The sequence below is a fragment of the Cupressus sempervirens genome, chromosome 9, assembly GCF_028749045.1.
Source record: "Cupressus sempervirens isolate cs-2001-9-10 chromosome 9, ASM2874904v1, whole genome shotgun sequence".
In the NCBI taxonomy this organism is placed as follows: domain Eukaryota; kingdom Viridiplantae; phylum Streptophyta; class Pinopsida; order Cupressales; family Cupressaceae; genus Cupressus; species Cupressus sempervirens.
In genome coordinates this window covers 736,850,640-736,870,852 of record NC_143126.1, presented here as the reverse complement: position 1 = coordinate 736,870,852, position 20,213 = coordinate 736,850,640, and the positions used below count along the sequence as shown (strand labels likewise).

At 34.1% G+C, this 20,213-nt stretch overlaps 1 protein-coding gene across 1 annotated transcript in view; it reads left to right on the top strand.

Moving 5' to 3' along the window:
- The first annotated feature begins 8,902 nt into the window (after window positions 1–8,902).
- Window positions 8,903–20,213, top strand: part of LOC149540831 (Beta-ketoacyl synthase) — a 104,602-nt gene continuing 93,291 nt past the window's right edge. The window contains exons 1-4 of the mRNA XM_089801907.1: window positions 8,903–9,163; window positions 9,552–9,781; window positions 11,063–11,170; window positions 11,352–11,423. Coding sequence (XP_089658033.1) covers window positions 9,019–9,163; window positions 9,552–9,781; window positions 11,063–11,170; window positions 11,352–11,423 — 555 coding nt within the window. The 5' untranslated portion in view covers window positions 8,903–9,018. The remainder of the gene's footprint in view (window positions 9,164–9,551; window positions 9,782–11,062; window positions 11,171–11,351; window positions 11,424–20,213) is intronic.

Genomic DNA, 20,213 nt, shown 5'->3' with positions numbered 1-20,213 from the left:
CGAACATATGCTCACTCGAACATGTGGGGCTAAGTTTACCATGCAAAAAAACAATAAAATGGAGAAAATGGTGTACATATTAGTGGGTATGTTCGCTCGAACATGCCCTATATATGTCAAATGTGTTCGCACGAACATAACTTGAATGTTCGCTCAAACATATGGTAAATCCGATATGTAGATTTTGCCATTTTTTTTGATTTCCTTCGTCCCACAAAAGTGGAACCCATTATTGTGGGTTCACCTATTGTGATCTTTTAATTGTTTGTATGCATGTAATTATGTATCACTAAAAAAATAGTATATGTTATCCTTATTTCCAAAGATCTCCAGGTAGGCCATTACAATATTAATAACCAGAACAATAATTATTACCAACCATTCCACTAACATCCAATAACTAATTATCAAATCCATCTCACTCACAAAATAGTTATACCAATACCTACATAACCAACATCAAATCTAATAAGTTGGCCAAAACTATCTATGATAATGAAATAAATAAATATTCAACAATCTTTGTTAGTAAGATACAACTTGGATTGAAAAAAACTCTTAAAAACCTACTGGAAGAAACTCAAGTAGACTTTGATAAAACAATTGTACAACCAACACAACCCATATTTAATCATTCTTATTCCCACTTTTTTGAAAGAAAACACTTCCACATAAAATTGGTCTTATTTATGCATTGAGAAATATCAATTTTAAAATTCTTCTTTTACATACCAACACGAAATTCCCATTTAGACACTTAGGGCCCATTTGGTTGTAGGCACAGGAATTGAAAATGAGAATATGAATGAGAATGGAAAATGACAATCCCAATCTCGTTTGGTTCACCTAGAATTTGATTGGGAATATGTTAATCCTTTGTTTGGTTATACAAAATTGGAATTGGAATAAGGTTCAGTTTATATTTTATTTTATTTATTAAAATATTATTTTAATTAATTTTTTATTATTTTGGGTTAAGTTTTTAAATAATTGTAAAGAAGTTAATTTAATTTATTTTTATTTTATTCATTGAAGTCAATAAGGAATTTAATTTATTTCAACATTTTTTAAACACATAGATATAATCATAAAAATGTTATACATAATAAAATACTCATGAAACTAGTAAAATTTATTCATCATTTATATACAAAAAAGAAGAAGAAAAGTCTCCACAATCATAATTAAGTTCAAAACAACAAAATAGTCATTTCATTACTAAAATTAGAACCACCATAACCAATAGTGAGATTATAACAGTTAGAACACAATTAAGTCTACGTTGAAACATGATTTTGGCTTTCGCCATGGAACTAATCTCCCTGAAAATAGTCTCTCGAACCATGCACAACTTGCAATCGTTCATTTCATCTTATGCATATTTTGATGTGGTTGATGTTGATGGGCCATCATTGTCCCACTGAAAGAATCTACAGCTATTGTCCCCCTACATTCCAAAACAACATTACTACTCACCACAACAATTTAGTTATTACATAAACAAATATATATTAAAAAAATAGTAACAACCTTTTGTCTATTTGGACAACATAAAAGTTTACGCCTAGGATTAGTCTTTGTGCGTAAGGTCTTCATTAAAATAGGGTCAACACCATAGTCACACATTGGCAAAGTTGCCAAAGTCATCAACCCTATATATATAATGAATAAATATAATGAGTGCAAATTTTAAAACCAAATAAATTTCAATAGTTTGTCAATAACATTTATGAAAATAGATAGTTGCAGAATGCTAGGAACATCAAGAAGACCCCAGTAACAACTTACAAGTTTGATTCCCATATAATAATAATTATAATAATTTAATAGAAATTGATCTTGTGACACCTAAACCTTTATCAGAGAACAACAATCGTCCCGTCACAACACTAACGATTCTGCATTTCTATTTAGAATACAAAGAAGAAGAACACATAAACTACACATATAGCTTTATTTTGCTAAAATGTATTCTTCAATAGAAAAAAATGCACAAAACAACCTTAAATAATTTCAACAAATATTTAATTGGTGTTATTGTTTGGGGCTATGATGCATTGTTATTTTTGTGTTGTTAATATTTATCTTCTTTTCAATGTCACTGTTCTTTTATTCTTAGCATTTCTTCTTTTTGTTATTGATTTTCTAAATTATGATGAGTTGTTGCTCATGTTTTATTTGTGTTTCTCTTCTTTTACTAATTTCCCATTGAATAGTTTGTTTTCATGGTGTGATTTCTTGTATTGTCCATTGCATAGTAAAAGTCCAAGATGTTAAGTGAGTGCTTATTGTTAAAAGACGTGTCAGCTATGTTGTATTTTTTCAGGGAGGAAAACTTAACATATGTTGTAATTGCAAATTTATATAACATTTTAGCTTTTAAGTCTATTTAATTATGTTGTAGTCATGGATGCAATAACAATGGTACTATTCTATTTCATACTAATTGGTAATTTATTTCAAGATATCATCTCTATGTAAAAGTATATCGGATCATCATTTTTAGATTAATGAATAATTTATGAGCATATATATATGATGGTATATATATATATATAAGAACTTGGAAGCTATTACAGTTCTTGAGAAACCATTAATATTTTGCTCATTGAAATTGACTTATTTTTTACTCATAGAATAAAACAAAATGGAGAAAAAGGGTATTACTTAGGAGATGAACCTCTAAATGCTCAAGAATTTGTTAAGGATAAAACTTGGAGGAAAGCAACACAGTATGAAAATCACAGATCCTCATATTTCAATCGAAGAATAGAAATTTGTTCAAATGTGGCCAGCTTCTTAGAGGTTGAAATCAGGTTCAATATGCATCATTGAATCAAAAAATGTAGTTAGATCTACCAAAAAGATTTTTTTGGGGGCAAAATCAATCTTCATTTAGGCTAAAGAAATGTGATCATGTAGATGCAAAGTCCACACTTTATGCCATAAATAAGAACTACCCATACTCAATTTGGAAAGAAATTTGTCAGATGTTTTAGATGCAATTGATTTATTTAGAGCACTGAAGTGTTTGACAAAATGATCAGAGGTAATACCTCCTTAGGAAATGTTGCATGGGTTTGGTGAAAAAGGTCTTGTAAATTTTTATGGAAATACAACTTGCACTAAGCATCAAGTAGATGTTATTTCAATCATGACACTCTTTGTAGATGGCCCAAAGAAATTGGCTTCAAACTTAATTCAATTATGCAAACTATTTTGTCACAGACATCTAGAATAGTGTCCATGCCATGCCTATTATTTTGTCAAACATCATTCTCACTACTGCCTACTGGAATAGGAACCCTTGGACCAGTACATTACACAATGGTGTGGTCTACTCTGCATTAGACACCCTTGGACCTGAATATTTTTTTTACCATTTACAATTTAACAAAAAAATATTTTGGTTGGTGAGATAAATTAAATTTGGTATAGAAATGCCCACTTGTAATGCAGATAATGCGCTATTAGTAAAATGAATATGGACATGGATTAGCATGACCTATTAATATTGCAAAGAAGGGGATTGATGCATACACAAATATACATACTAATCTAAAATTATTCCATAGCTTGCAGATGAACCAAAAATGACTTTGGCTGGTAAGTGATTGACATTTGTAATATATAGTTGCAACATCAATATATTTCTAATTGATAAATTTCTATTGCCTCAAAAAGATTTTAAGTTCATAAATAGTCTCATAAATTAGGAGCTCCTTAATGCCCCAATATTTACAATCATAGATATTTCTAATGTAAATGTATAAAGCGTTTGCTAAACACAACCTTCTTAAATTAAAGTGTTGGGAAATCACATAACTCCTCCAAACTTATATCCAACATAATCTTCACTCTCCTATGTAGTCATCTCTACGAATCCCCAAGATTTTGTAGGTTCAGAAGGAAAAAAATTATATGCCACAATAAAAGTCTCCCGACTAAGTCCGAGCATGGATTTGAGGGCAACATATGCACTTGATAAATCTTGCTTAATTTCCCTTTTATCAACATTGATATTGTGAGCCTTACTCATGCCCTGATCTATTTTTTAGATACTTTCGCATATGACATCCAAAGAAGCAACAATTCTCAGCTTCCTCCTTTTTGGCCTCCTTGTTGATTGCGTAGAAGGATTTTGTCTAATGGATGCAGTATAATTGTTTGACTGAAGGAACTCTTCATCAAATCAAGGAGTACCATCCATAGGCATATTGAAGCCCCCATCATCCTCAAGATCAACAGCCTCTTCGAATATATGCCCATCTTTGGGCTTTGGAGGCATTGATGTTGCATTTCCTTCAGCCATGTCATTCCCAAAAATGACTGGTAAGTCATTGAAATAGGTGAATGGTTGCCTCTTGTACACTCTAGCATTTTTGAAATCCTTTCTCTGCATGATGGAAAAATTAAGGAATTAGATATGTCTTTCATTACAATTGATTAAGAGATATTTTACTTGCATTAAAATATTGTCTTGAGAAAATTACCTTCAACAACTCATTCTACACACTATCATCAGCATCCACACATTGAGTACTCTCATTCCATACGAAACCACTCATGTTTCTCAATTCTTTCATCATTATATAGCCTTGCTTCTATGTTTTTAACTTGTTCTTAAAGTTATCCCTTCCAAGATTCAAATTCATATCTTCATTGAACTTCCTTTCTATTGTAGTCCAAGCTTCTTTTCTAAACCCCCTTCACCATTTTTCCTAACTAAATTTGCTCATGGAGAAAATCTAGCAATTTGCATTCCATCTATCTTGTCCACACCACTTTGGCATTTCTAGCTAAAGTAGCAACCATAGTCACATGTACCTCCTCATCCATGCTCGTTAAGAGATGGGTGAATGAAATTTTTAGCTATCAATGGGTAGCTGTAAAACTTCTAAAGAATAATCAACATGTCATGATGGTATCATGCATAAGTTGTTTATCTTAGTCTTTTAGAAACAATCACATCCAATATAATGTTTGACATAACGAACTCTAATGTGTTGCTGCACTTCAATACTCTATTACAAAACTTGGACCATAAAACTCTAATCTGTTTCAGGTTTGTACTTTTTTCAGATTTGTATTTTCAAGATATTAAACAAAATGAAATATGATACTATTGGAACATAACTTAGAAAGTGAAATTTTGATAACAATTGACCACTTTCACAATTTTGTTAATTTACTCAAACGTTACAAACAACTACAAGAAATATTGCAGACTTCATATTTTCATAATTGTGTACATTGAGATGGAAGTCAATTCTTCATGCCTTATGCATGAGTCTTCAACTCCATACAAATACAACTAAGACAACTATTGTTTGAAAGTGATTTAGACTCACCAAACTACTATTAGATGCCCTTTCCGTATGTTGTCAACAATCTTAGTATGTATGACAACCTTATAGGGATATTTGTATTCTACAACGACCTCCATTAGCACAACAAATATTCAACATACTTGTTCTAATATTGTTCAAGACTACCTTCAGTCCTTGGCCTTTGATATCTCAATTAATTTTCTCAAATTTTGGTAATCACTTCAAATGAAATAACACTATTACAAACTAGTTGGTTATCTCAAAGTTAAAGAACAAATAGAATGTTACAGTGCATATGACAATTTATCAAACAACTAATGTGTTTTATTTCTTGATCACCAACACTCTTATTTAGTCAAAACCTTCGAATATGCTAGCAAGGCTACCAAATATACTAACAAAAACATTAATGACCTAGAATTGCCACAAAGCATACAAACATATATTCATTTGAAATTAATTTTTTTTTTTTCAATCTTTTGGCATGAAAACCATTAGCAATCTACACACAAAAATAATTGTTGTGTTTTTTTTGACCCTACAACACACAAACCAGGTTGAGTGGAACTTTGATCTAATGACTTCTAAGTATCCCTCAATGTGTCTAGTATTGTAGTACAAAAATTCAAATTCTTAATATTCTAATTCTACTTATCAAACACTCCTATTTAGTCACTTAGTTGAATTCATTCAGAGGTAAAATGAAGCAACACACCATACTTTGATAGGTTTATTCATACAAGTACCAGACATGTATTGAAGCCAAAAAGCCATATTCATATAAATACCAAGTACAGATATTCTAGATACCTCAAATCTACTATATAATGAGCTATATACTAGACAAACTCTACACTATTAAAACTAATATTACCACAACAAAAACTCCTTGAAGAGTGCAATACCCATATACTATAATGTAAAATTCCTATTTACTACAAAGTACAAATAAATGTTCATGTTTTGTGGTACAACTAAGTTCGAGAGTTGTAGTCTTCCCACATCCTTCAGGATATTTCATCTCAAAATTTACCCTACTCATCTCTATCTCACCAATTCATCCCATAAGTCTTAAGAACTGGCACATTTATCCTAGCACAATCATCATCCTCTTCAATTTCCACTTCAGTTGGAAGACCATCCTCCATTGCAATGAAGTTGTGTAGTATGCGACATGCCAAAACAATCTTTGTTTGGGTAAATATACTATAGGATGTCGCATGCTTCAAGATAGGAAAACGTTGCTTGAAAATACCAAATGTCCACTCTATCACATTCCTAAGAGAGGAGTGTCAGTGGTTAAATAGCTCTTGGGGAGTGCTGACTAGGTTTTCTCTACAAAACTCTTTTAGGTGGTAATGTGTACACTGATAAGGAGCAAGAAATCTTGGTACATTTGGATACCCGACATCAACTAAACAAAATTTCGCTATGCAAATAAAATTAAAGTTATAATCAAAATAGAACATAAAAGTTTTGATTTTATATAATCATAATATAATAATATAAAATATGAATTAATATACCAGGGGGAACCACAAGTGGATTTGATCTAGAGAGAGTTGAAGTAATCACCTGACTATCTGGAGCAAACCCTTCCCAACCAACAAGAATCTATTGAAACTTATAGTCAAACAAACAACCAAGCAAAACATTATGTGACAAACCCTTTTTATCGCAATTTTTTGTTGGATGTCCACATCGATAATAATTGGCATATAGGTTCCATCAATTCCACCAATACAATCCTACAATAAGCAATTATATTATCAAATACAAATTAATATAATTAAGTCTCTAGCAACGAAACACATGGCACTAGGATATTTACCTTGAAATACGGATCAAAACAGTCATTCCCAACAATATCTGGAGGAGTGGTTGCAACATTGGGTAAAAGATAATCGTTATGAAGTGCTAAGATAGCCTTCAAGAACTTGTGGAAGTGTCAAATCACTTTCCCTCATGAGTGACCAAAGTTATAGCCAATCTTTTGATTCCTTAGATTATGGCCAAGGGTGCAGAAGAACATCACTAGTTGTTCTTCCAATGTTATGTTTAACATATCTTGAATGCTCCCTTTTTGCCTTAGAATTTTGGCCAAGTAAAACAAGGCTACTCTACTCTTGCGTATTTGGTCGTGGCAATCTGTGTTATTAGAATGGACAATATGCTTATAAAAAGGACATGCAACTCTTCTTTGCTTACGCCTATGTCTTTTAGCCTCTTGGGAAGAGGCTACTATGAATACTGTGGCAAGTAAAACAACAAGTATGCACATGATCTTGATCTTCTTAACTATGGCTCCTTGAACTTCTATATCATCCATAAGATCCATCGAATGACCTACAATGGAAACACATCAATCTATTAGGTCACATGAATCTTATTATTCTTAAAAGCCAAGAATGCACCAAAATTATTAGACAGGATTTGTTTTTTGAGATCCTACTGCTTAGAAATCATGACACTTGTTGCTAGCAAAAGTTTTTATCTACAAAATGTTATCCCTCAATCTAGAGATGCAAAGAGAGTAAACGTCAATGGCTATGTGAAATACAAAGGAACTATTTCCCTTGATTCAATATAGAAAAGGAATCTATGATAAAAATAGAAATATGTGAACTTACATCTTTCATCACATAGTTCAAGTCACAGAAAGCAACTTTCAAAGTTTTCCTTTGAACAGAGGTGGCCCTCATAAAATAACATAGCAAAATTTGTTAAATGAATAGAGAAATGCTAAAAACTGGGACCATTTTCCAAATAGCATTACAGAGTTAGAAAACAAAGGAAATTCCAAGTCTCTATATTTGTTAAGCACAACATCGAGTCAAATCCTTCAAGAGTGCAACAAAATAGATTTTATTAAAAACCCTAACATTATTCTAACATACCTTTCATGGAAGAGTGTAATCACCCGATGATATAGCAATTGCTAAACACAAGAAGAGAACTCCCACGAGATTCAATGCAAGGGAAACACAAATAATCCTATAGTTTGAAGAGATAATGCCAATATGAATAGGGCAAAGATTGAAAAGGGCAGAGATATAATTGCTCCCTTACAACGATTGAAAACAACCAGATATTAAATGGGGCAAAGATTGCAAACAACATTTCAACGTTGTCACTGCTCACTAGAGCAGACCAATTGTAAATCGCTCCAGTAAAACGTTGCACACTATGAGCGGGAGTTCTTCTTTGACCTTAAACATACCCACCCGTAACCACAGACCCAACGAATTATAAATTTTGGAAAAGTGAGATTGGGAATAGGAACAACCCATTCCAATAACAAGTATTTGTTGAAATGAATAAAAGTTCATTTTGGAGCTAAAATAGAAATAAGTATTCCTATTCTCCATTCTAATTCCACACACCAAAAGGAAAATAAAAATTATATCATAATTCTCAATGGCTATTCCGAATCGTTCAAACTATATGTATGAGAAAGAAAAGATCCCCAAAATATTGGTCATTTGACAACTTAGAAGTCTTATGCTATAGACGTCTTAAACATTCCGTTCCATCCAAATCTTTGAATAGCTGTCTCAAATTTAACGCTAGTTGACATGACCCTCACCAATTCAAAATCAAAATATAAAAAGACCTCGTTCGCGTTAAACCCTTCAAAAACCACAGCATTCAAAACAAAGCAAGGCATTCAAAACAAAGCAAAATAGCGATGATGCGTATCCAGAAATGGAACGGTAAACTAAAGCATTACAATGTTTTCAGAAGCAGCAACAGTAGATATTTCAGCAACTCTAGATCTTCTGATGTTTTCGGTCCACCTCCCACTTCTCCTCAGCGTAGGGTGGTTGTGACTGGTATTTATCTACTTGCTGGCACACCTTTAAATTCTTTAATTTAAAAATTAACTCTAAACCAATAAATGTTGGAAGAACAATCCAGGCTCAGACCGCACGTGCCAGCTTAGGGGTTGAGCAAATGGGTGTTTTTGCATTGGAGATTTTCTGTTGCATATTTATTAAATTTTTAAGAATCAGCTAGGACTCAAACCTAACACCTCCTATTCTCTGACTGCTTTAACGGTGGCCGTGTACTATTTTGAACACACCCATTTTTAACAGGATGTTGTATCATTCATTGCTTCTAACGGTCTGATTTGCTGCTGGGATGTTCGTTCCGTTGTATTCTGGATGTGGAATTCTAAATCAATTTGACAAGATTTTTCACTTTTGTTGTAAATATTAGGGCTAGGCATGGTTAGTCCACTAGGAACTGGAGTGAAAGCTTCCTGGGAGGCGCTTATTGAGGGAAAATGTGGGGTTAGGGCTCTTACTGCCGATGACCTTAACATGGAAGGGTTTGAAAATGAAACATTGCTTGGTACATTGAAGCAGCTCCCATCTCAGGTGGTTGCTGCTGTGCCACGTGGAAAGAATGTTGGAGAATTTGATGAAGAAAATTGGCTGCATCCCAAGGTTAATTTTTTCTCTGGCTCTATTTTGTTCATATTTATGTTTTCCTAATGCAAAAAGTGACAGTTGCTAGTTAAGGATTGATTATGTTACAAAGTACACGGTTATAAGGAATAAATCACTTAATGACGGAGGACTCGCTTTGCCTTAATCAAGAATCCATGTGGAGCAGGAACATTATTATATTAGGCCAAGTTTAAGCTAAACATCATTTTGGCTTATGAGATCATGACCAAGCGCAAGAGCAAGCTGGACCCTATCAGCCTACCTGCACCTAAATAGCAGTGCTCCTAGAACTCCACTATGTAACTCTATCTATAATTCTCTCACGCATCATAATATCTCTTACATCACTATCTTTGTTACAGATGCTCCTATACATCCTTAATGACAAAATATTCCTTTAGTCACATATTTACATATGCACACCAATAATTTCACATGGCGTAACGGCTAAGGTATTAAGTGGGACATCCCTTTTTATTAGGACACATAAAATAATAAATAATTAAATAACTCAAACATTAGGACTTGCATGGCGTATGGCTCACCTATTCCCAACACCCCTGATGATGATCTCAAATAACAGTAATAGAGTATTGAATTTATAGATAAAATGATTCTTTGAGAAATTGATAAGTCATCGTGCCAAAGAAATAAAAAATCAATTGTCAATTATTGATTGGCACATGCCTAATAGGATCAACTTCATTTTAATGAGACTTGAAAATTAGCTTCATGTTCATCCTTTCACACCTACATATTAAAAAGAAGAAAAGTGTCAAAATTTGGTGCCTAATGTTTCTTTTTAAGCCCAATAGACGTGTCAAATTTTCTAATCTACCATATGAAAATCTGCTTTTGTTCTCAGATTTTATTTGACTGATATTGCAAAATAATAGGTTGTTTTTTCATTTTATAACTTGTATTCGTTGATATATGGTTCAAATTTGTATATCAAAAGTTAAGTGGCTAGTTTCTCCAATTACTTTATTCTTTGGAATTTGCAAACTCCTATCCAAAATAAGGAATTTTCTGTAATACAAAAGACAAATATTTTGCTGCATCCAAAAAATGTAAAGTGACAATTTTTTTTTTATTGAAGACAATTTTTACTTGTACATGGATATCTAATACATGTTTTGCTGATTTGTTTTTTGTTTGAGTTACAATCACCAATCATTGCTTGTAAAAGTTTTTCTTTAAATTTTGTTTGAATTTGGTGATGTTGATGTTAATCTATTTTTGCTTTGTGTTCAATTTGCACCTTATTTCTCAGTGCAGGACAAGAAATATATGGCACGTTTTATATCTTATGCGTTGCGTGCATCTGAAGAAGCTTTGAGGGATGCGGGCTGGTCTCCTGAAGATTCAGAACAAAAAGAAAAGACGGTTGAGTTTGAAACTTTCTGGTCAAATGTTTGTCCTTATTAATCTATTTCAGAGCAGTTTAGTGCCATATAAAAGAAAGCACCCTAATATGCTTTAAATTTTCTTCTGGTAAAGTTTCCCATATAAAATTTCTCTCCAGTTTTTGAAGTTCATATTTTGACTAATTTACTTTGCATTTAAGGGTGTTGCTATAGGAGGTGGTATTGGGAGCATCAGTGACATTCTGGAAGCTGCAAAACTCATCTCTGAGCAGGTTGGTACATTATCCTTTTAATCAAGTTGGAATGTGCCTATTTTGGCTGCACTTCTCAATGTAACTTCAATGTATTGTACTTGTAGCATGTTCATTGTATGTCGAGAGTAGTAGGATGCATTGTGTTAGCATGTTCAATGTAACGTAGATGTTTTTTTTTTTTTTTTTTTTTTGAGTGGTAAACGCTTTGACCTGGAGCTATGAACTAGTGAGGCCACAAACGGGGGACCTCATCCCCATTAGATTTGAACCTTGATGGCAAGGATAACAACTCAACAACTTAACCATCACAACATGCCACTATTGGTAATGTAACGTAGATATTAAAATCCCTTGTCTTTTACATTGCTCTGAAAATGAATGTACTTATCAGTCTGATTGGTAGAATCTGATTTCTTACTTCCTTTTCTCATAGTTAATGTTAGATTCCTCGTTCTTTCACTGTAATTTTTTTTCTTTTAGAGGAAATGGATTTCTACTCTTGCTTACCCAAACCTAAGTTGCCAGTACAGTTACACGAGTAAGAATTTTTTTTCCTTGGTCTACACACACATAAACATAAATTAAACACACACACATATACATGAATTAAAACTATAAAAATAGTACTGCTCATATTTGCCAATAAACAAAATATCTAAACACCTCATAATTTGCGAAAAAGAAAACACTGATAAATACAAAATACATTATTTCAATAAATTGTCAAATGGCTATAAAAAATGAAAATTGGAATTGGTATTTTGTTGCATTGGGTTTGGTCTTTCCTCTTTAGAAATTCATTTGCCCAAAAATGAATATTCCCAAGTCTTTATGAGCTTCTGTCAGCCTTATCAAATTTTGGTCATTTGAAGTAATTCCGAAACAGCTGTTCAGACCTGACAAGGTTTCGATAATCCAATTGTTCTCATCCAAATCTTAAGAACTCATTTAAAGTCTCCCTTCAAAAGCTTTTTCATTCAAAATTTCAAAGTCTTTTTCTATGTGTCAGGTTTAGTTGTGGTATTTTGAACTATGTCGAGTGACGACAAGGTTTTCACAACCATGTCTTCTTCCAAAAAATTTCTCTCTCAAAAGAAAATCACTCAAAAAAATTTTGAACTTGAAGTTTTCTTTGTTGCCAGCTTGAAGCTTGGTTTCAAGATTATCGTTGGGTTTCGACCTTGTCGGAGTCGGAGTCGGACTCACAATGCAGATTTTCAGAAGCTCTCAATGTTTAAAAAGAAGAACCGTTGAAGACTTGGCTCAAGAAAAGGAAAGTGAGTTCTGAAATTTCTTTTAGAGCCCAACAAGATACAATTTTGAACTCACATCTATGTTTTCCTTCACAAGTGGAAATTCACAGAGGCTATCAAAAATAAATAAGCAGAGACAAAAAGAGGTTCCTAAACCTTTGTCGAACTTCAACATGGTTTTGATAACCTATCAAAAAGCTGCACGTTTGTTCCAATCATAATCTTTTGAACATAGGCGCTAAGGAGGAAAGTCACCTATTAGAATTGCTGATGCTATGAGAGGTGAGTGCAATTAGTACAAAGGTATTAAAAAGAAAAAGGTGGTGAGACAAAGTTATCTTACAAGCATTCACGTAAGAATTTCATGGAGGGTGTGATTGCGCAACAAGCAGAATCGTAGACAAGAGAATTGGTCATCACCTAGCTAGATTTGCAAGAAAGAGCAATTTATTGGCAAGTTCATACTTTTTTTAGCTCCTGTAATGATCCCATCTTTTGGCCTTCACGTTCTCCAAAGTCTAAGTGGAGGATAAGAAAAAATTAAATTAATTTCTTATAAAGTCATTAAATAAATTAAAATTAAAAGGTGGCTTTATATTTAATTAATTTAATTAATTATTGTATTACAAAGGAGATGCGTCTAGAGTGTGTATTAATTATTGGAAAGGATGGAAGCCTCTCGATTTAATTAATTATTTACAGGAAGGAGTTTTTAGAGTATGCATTAATTATTGGAAGGAGGAAGCTTCTAGCCCTTGCAATTAATTAATGTTTTAGTTCCTTCCAGAAGGATGAAGAAAAGGATAAATAGGGCTGAAAGTCTCATTGTTGAGGATCGGATTATTGTATCGGATGATGATGACTTGCATTTGATAAGAGCTTGGATGTGTGAATCACACTCCCTTCTTTTGGCAATAGAGGACGTGCATTCTCTGTTTTAACATTCTAGACGTCATTCCCTTAGGGTTTGGCCTTTGGAATACATCTCTTTGTACTTGATTGCAGCATTTTTAGAATTAATATAATTTCAGCAGTTGGTTCAGCTTTTGGGACATTCAGGGGTGCCCATTACAGTGGTATCAGAGCTATAAGTCCTGCCATCCTGTGGAGATCATATTGATAGCCGGATAAAAATGTATATTAGTCCAGATCAAGATGTGATGTTCAGCCAGTTATTGGGTACACTAGAGAAGAGGCAACGTATGCAACAGGAGCAGAATAGGCGAATGGATATGATATTGCAGCTTATGGCTAGACAGATGGGCATCAACATTGATGATTTGTATGTTGCTCCAGAGCAGAAAGTAGTCGATTTCTCAGGTGGGATCGAGACACGTATAGAGCCAGCCAGCTATGATGTTGGTGATGTGGGCATTTCGGCAGAGTCAGTAGAGACATGCATGCAAAGTCAAGAGACCACATATGAAGCCTTGTCAAGGGATGATGACATAGCAATAGTGGAATTAGGAGAATGCGAGGATACTATCATATCAGCAGCCACTTCTATATCAGTTGAAGCATCCAATGAGGAGTTTAATGGTATAAATGCAGTGATTGATGTATTTTCTAATGAAGCCACACATGTTAATGATTATGAGTTTTCATCAACTACAAATTCAGTTCAGTTTTCTATTACAACAGTTAATGTTGTTCTTATGTCCATATATTTCGATGCGGCAACACCTATTGTTGATACAGTTAGCATGAGTACATATGGTTCACCTACAACCACATCTTTTTCAATGCATGATGGTGATAATATGCATTCCAGTCCAATATATATTATGTGGATGAATAAAGGGAAGAAGATGTTTCATAGATCTTCTATGAAGTTGCCTTATGATGACATTCTGACTTCATCAGCACAAGTTTTGAATGCTAGGCTACAGGGGTTGGTCCTGATGATGCGGGTTCGCAGTTGGTTTAACTTCCATATGGATATCACATATTGGGATCCAGGTGGAGGTTGGAGTCCATTATGTTACTTAATTGCTTGAGGACAAGCAATTTCAAGGAGGGCGGATTTGTAATGATCCCATCTTTTGGCCTTCACGTTCTCCAAAGTCTAAGTGGAGGATAAGAAAAAATTAAATTAATTTCTTATAAAGTCATTAAATAAATTAAAATTAAAAGGTGGCTTTATATTTAATTAATTTAATTAATTATTGTATTACAAAGGAGATGCGTCTAGAGTGTGTATTAATTATTGGAAAGGATGGAAGCCTCTCGATTTAATTAATTATTTACAGGAAGGAGTTTTTAGGGTATGCATTAATTATTGGAAGGAGGAAGCTTCTAGCCCTTGCAATTAATTAATGTTTTAGTTCCTTCCAGAAGGATGAAGAAAAGGATAAATAGGGTTGAAAGTCTCATTGTTGAGGATCGGATTATTGTATTGGATGATGATGACTTGCATTTGATAAGAGCTTGGATGTGTGAATCACACTCCCTTCTTTTGGCAATAGAGGACGTGCATTCTCTGTTGTAACATTCTAGACGTCATTCCCTTAGGGTTTGTCCTTTGGAATACATCTCTTTGTACTTGATTGCAGCATTTTTAGAATTAATATAATTTCAGCAGTTGGTTCAGCTTTTGGGACATTCAGGGGTGCCCATTACAGCTCCCTAGTTGCAATGTTACACTGAAAGGGTACTTTTCTAATTTATTGGTTTGGGTGTGGGGACAAGAATCTAGTACATGGCTACACGATTTTTTTCGGGGTTTGGGTATCTGTGTGTGTATATATATATATATATATATATACATGCATTATATATACAAAAAATAATATACAAAAATAGAAAACTAAATCATTTGAAAGTATGATACTTGATTATTGATCAATACCAAATGCCAAAGATAAGTAGTAAATGCTCATCGATATTTGAAAAATATTTGAATCACCCATATCATTTACCCAACAAGTACCCATAGAGGAACTAGTATCGAGTGCGCACCAAAACCCAGTTTGGGTCTTGTTGGTATTAACCCAATAACTATGGTATTTTTTAAAGCAATTAAATGGTATAAAATAGCTTGTTTCTACCATTACTTCGTCAGTTTTTTCTCAGAAACCCAAGGCATCCTTTTGAGCTAAAATTTGATCACAATGAAATACATGCACCTAGGATATGAAGATCTCTGAAGTCTAAACAATACATTGCCAAAAATAGGAGATGAGAGCATGTTAATTTGAGTGAATTTGGGAAAAGTGTAAATTGAGAAAACAAGACTTCAATCACACAAAGGATGGTAGAGACTAGTTTGTTTTAGGCTGCTGATTTTCCAATAGTAATACAATGTACAAACCTAGTTGTAGAAGGTATCAATCACAATAAGATCAAATTTAGTAGCACTGATTTACTCATCACTATCAAAGAGAAACTATTAGTAGGCATTTTTGCTTGCTTGATATAGGAGTCTATGCAGATTTTGGTTTCCTATTATCATACCACATGCGCAATGAAAAGAAAGGGTAGTATAGGAAAGTGATAACTAGAGTCTGTCCCAAAGAGGGGTAAGTCCTAGTTGCCCAGGAGATTAATAGGTCCCACTTTGTTGAGGAAATGTGGCGGTATTGTTACACAAATTACATGGTAATTTTAGTGCCCATGATGTTGAGGATTGAATGTTCTTTTTCATCAAAATCATCATAGCTAAGGAATTCTCATGGGGACTTTTGTTGTTTGTCATGGGACTAACATGTTTGGTGCACTAAGGAGGATGCAATTCTCATATGCCAAAGGAATTCTCATGGGAGTTTTGTTCTATCGAGTGACTCTGGTGTTTTGGGGCTTCTTCTGCCGAGAAGTAGGGCTTGGCCTTCTGTGCTAAGTGGATTGTTCATGCCATCTTTAGCAATGGAGCCTAGAAAATCCTTCTCAGACACTATATCTCTTTAGATTATCCAGTTAACATGCTAGCTTAGTAGGGGATTGTCTTTCGATCCCTTCTTATTACGGAAGATGCCATTTATACTCAAAGGCACATTTGTAGCCAAAAGCATTTGGTGTGCTTGAGAGGCTATCAAGCCTTCGCTTTAGTGAATCTAGTTTGGTTTCTAGGATGTTTGCTCATTTAAGTAGTAATATCTAGTCATCTTCACTCATTTAGGTCCAAAGGCTTCCTCCAACTTGGTTGCTTGGGGTTGGTGCTCTGTGTTTCTTCAAATGTTGATATCTGGACAACCTGAGACCTTTTTTCTACAGGCACCATGAATCTTTGTGGTGGGAAGATATGAAAACTTAGTACTAGTTCTCTTGGCGAAATCGCAAAACATTCAACATTGTCGTGTTTGCTTTGCCTCTGAATATGCTACACGAGATTGCCACTTTCTATGAAGCCTTGGTGGAAAGATTGTTGTTTGTTTCCCAACTCCACCTTTTGTAGTTACAAGTTGTGGTTGGGTTCCACTAGCTATCTCCGCACCATGCCATTGTGCTCGTGTTGATTCTTTGGTGGCATTTGCAACCTCCTCAACCCATTTCGCAATGCAGATTCCAAAATGCTTGGTGTGCTATTTTTGAGCCTAAGCTTTTCCAATTTTCTTGGTGTTTTGGTTTCCAAGGCTTGTCTTTGGGCTCTTGCCTTTGGCATATGAGAATTCTAGAGCCTCATTGCCCTTTTTGTGGGCAACTAGAGTCCTTCAAACATCTCTTCTAGTTTTTCCGTTGTGCTCAAAATTTGTGGAGTTGGATCCATGATTTCTTTTGTCTCTTTTGGCTAGAACCATTTTCCTAGCACATGGATCTATTGGGGGATTGGCCTCACATTCCCTTCAAATTTATACAACCCTGATATGCTTTGAGGGTGGAGATCCTACTTTCTTGTGGGAAGACAAGAATGTTGTTTTATTTTCACATAACTTTATTGATGTACATGTTTCCCTTTCACTAGAACTTGTATTTGTAATATTGTGATACATTAGATTTAAGTATAGGCTAGTAAAGTTTCTCTAGAGGTGGCTCACCTTTAGGAGCTTCTTGAGCATTGGGGGAATATGGTTGCTAGAGTTCCTTTAGACAATTCTGCCTCCTGCGGTTAGTCACCACCTCACATCCGCTAACATAGTCAAAGTTTTGCTTGGCTCTCTTAGACCCTGCAGTCCTAGCCTCCCTGTTACTAATTTGGTGGCAAGAGTGGTTTTGTACTCTGTTGTGCAGGGGCTTTGCTTCCTAGTACGAGAGTACCAACTTGTATATTGGTGGTGATAGTGGCTGGCCAACTTCTTGTGGTGATGATGGGTGGTCCACTTCTTCCAAATGGCTTCCCAAAATTATGTTGACAATCTTGCCCGTGTGAGAGGACTAAGATAAAGAAGAGGTTCTTATTGTTCATGAGGGGTGGTATCTATTGAAGTCGAATAATGGACGACAAAAATCTTCAACCACTACCTTCTGGTGATATTCTCACCGCTTAAGGGATTTTTATTTGTGTATTTGATCTCTAGGCTTTGTCTATGTTTCTAATTCTGGGCTTTGCTCGTTTGTATTTTGATCTCTAGGCTCCGCTCATATGATTCTTGAGGGGTGATTTTATATCCCCTTGTAGACTAGGAAAAGGGGAATTAGAAACATTGCATGCAAAGGTTAACCTTAAAACCCTTAAAGCCATACAAAATTAAATCCTAACCAAATCATTGAAGCAAGAGACAAACTGCATAACAACATGAAAATATAAAACCAAAAGCACTCCCTCAATTGGACTTTAATGTCCTTTCTTTCTCCTCAAAATGTTGTGTTGCTCCCATTATGACAAAGTGCATCTACAAATGAAAGTAAGAAATTGATGATAATCACGAAAAGATTTGAAGGTTTGTGGTTCGAGAGAGAGGAAATGTGACCACTTTATAGAGTTTTGCAACTCGAAATCGACGAACGAGATCAAAACTCAATCAACAGTCGATAAATTTGGCAAATGACAAGTTTATGACAATTGGAAGAGTTGCAATTTGGAAAAATATCATGTTTATGACATTTTAGCACAAGATGGAATGCATAAAGGGAAATGCAATTTGGAGAGGAAAGGGGAAGCTAAATTAGTGGGAGAAATGAGGAAGGAAGGTGTAGGCTAAATTAGTGGTTGGAGGCAAATTAGTAGGAGAGGATTTGGATTTTTAAACTCTCAAATTTCAATTGCCACATTTTATAAAGGGAACAATTAATAAATCTTGGAATTAATTAATTGGGAGATAACTGCAAAGGGGGATTTATTTCTCATGACATAGGATTTAGGAATAGGGGGCAAATTATTGGCTATTTGCCACTACAAGAATTAACTAGATATCATAATGAAATGATTGGACCAGTGAAGAAGGATGAATTTGATAGGATACAATGCAAATTAGGGACGAATATTAGTGATCAATTAAACAATATTCATTATTTAATTAATAAGGAATGGCACGATATTGTGAATGATAAAGATGAAACACGTAATTTATAGAGGACATTAAAGTTGGGTGGCCATAGGCGTTGACCAGTTTTTAGTGTTTACATTTTTCTCCTCTTTGAGATAATGTGATTCTGGCTTTTGTTTCTAATGAAAAGGTTTAAAGATCATGCCCCAATAAATTGAGAGGATAAAGGTAGGATGCCCTCTCAAAAAATTGGGCAGAAATTTGACGAGGATAATTTTTTAAAAATGATTGCAAGAGACTGTCATGGAAGAGTTATATAGAAGAATAAATTAATGAGAAAGTGATGAATAATTACTAGTGATGAAACTTACTTTGATAAGTGCACTTCATCTTTACAAAACTTTATTTAATATGGTAAACAGACATGTTACACTGTGACACAAAAGTTAGGGCGATAATGTGATCCCTTTGTGAAAAAACAAATACATTGCAAACAAGGAATTTTTCCATCCATCCTGAAGCATTAGACTTGCTCCGCAACATCATGGAAAACACCCCGCAAACAAAAGACAAAAACAAAAATGAAGGACCATGAACCATCTTGGCCACTCACATCACTTAGTGATATCCTTAAGTTGCATAGGAACATGACCAATGATAAGTTGATAACTCAATAAAAGACAAGATCGATTAACCAAATAAGACAGCCACCATTCCGATCTTGTTGTCTAAGTAATAGTTTGTTTGATGATGATAATGATGATGATGCTTTTTGATATAAGGAATGAAATATCACATCTAAGTCAAATACCACCTAGTTTCGAGTATACTACACCTTGCATAAAACAAATAGTAGGTTGACAAAAGGTAAACTGATGTTGATTGATTGATTGGACAATTTGATTGATTACTTGATTATATTGATTATTTGTTGATGTGTGATTTGTTAAGCACAATGCTTGACAAGTCTTCAGATTTAGTCTACTTAAACTTATGTCTTGTCACAAGGGATAATTTATTGATGAAATTAAAGTGATTATGTACATGGTTTTGAATTTTGATGATTTTCTGATATTTAGGATTTTGGAAAATTTGATTTTTTAATGTTTTTTCAAGGATGCTATATAATTTTTAAAGCTTTTTTCCAGCCTTTTTATGATTTTTAATTTTTTTTAAGGATCGTATTTGATTTTTTA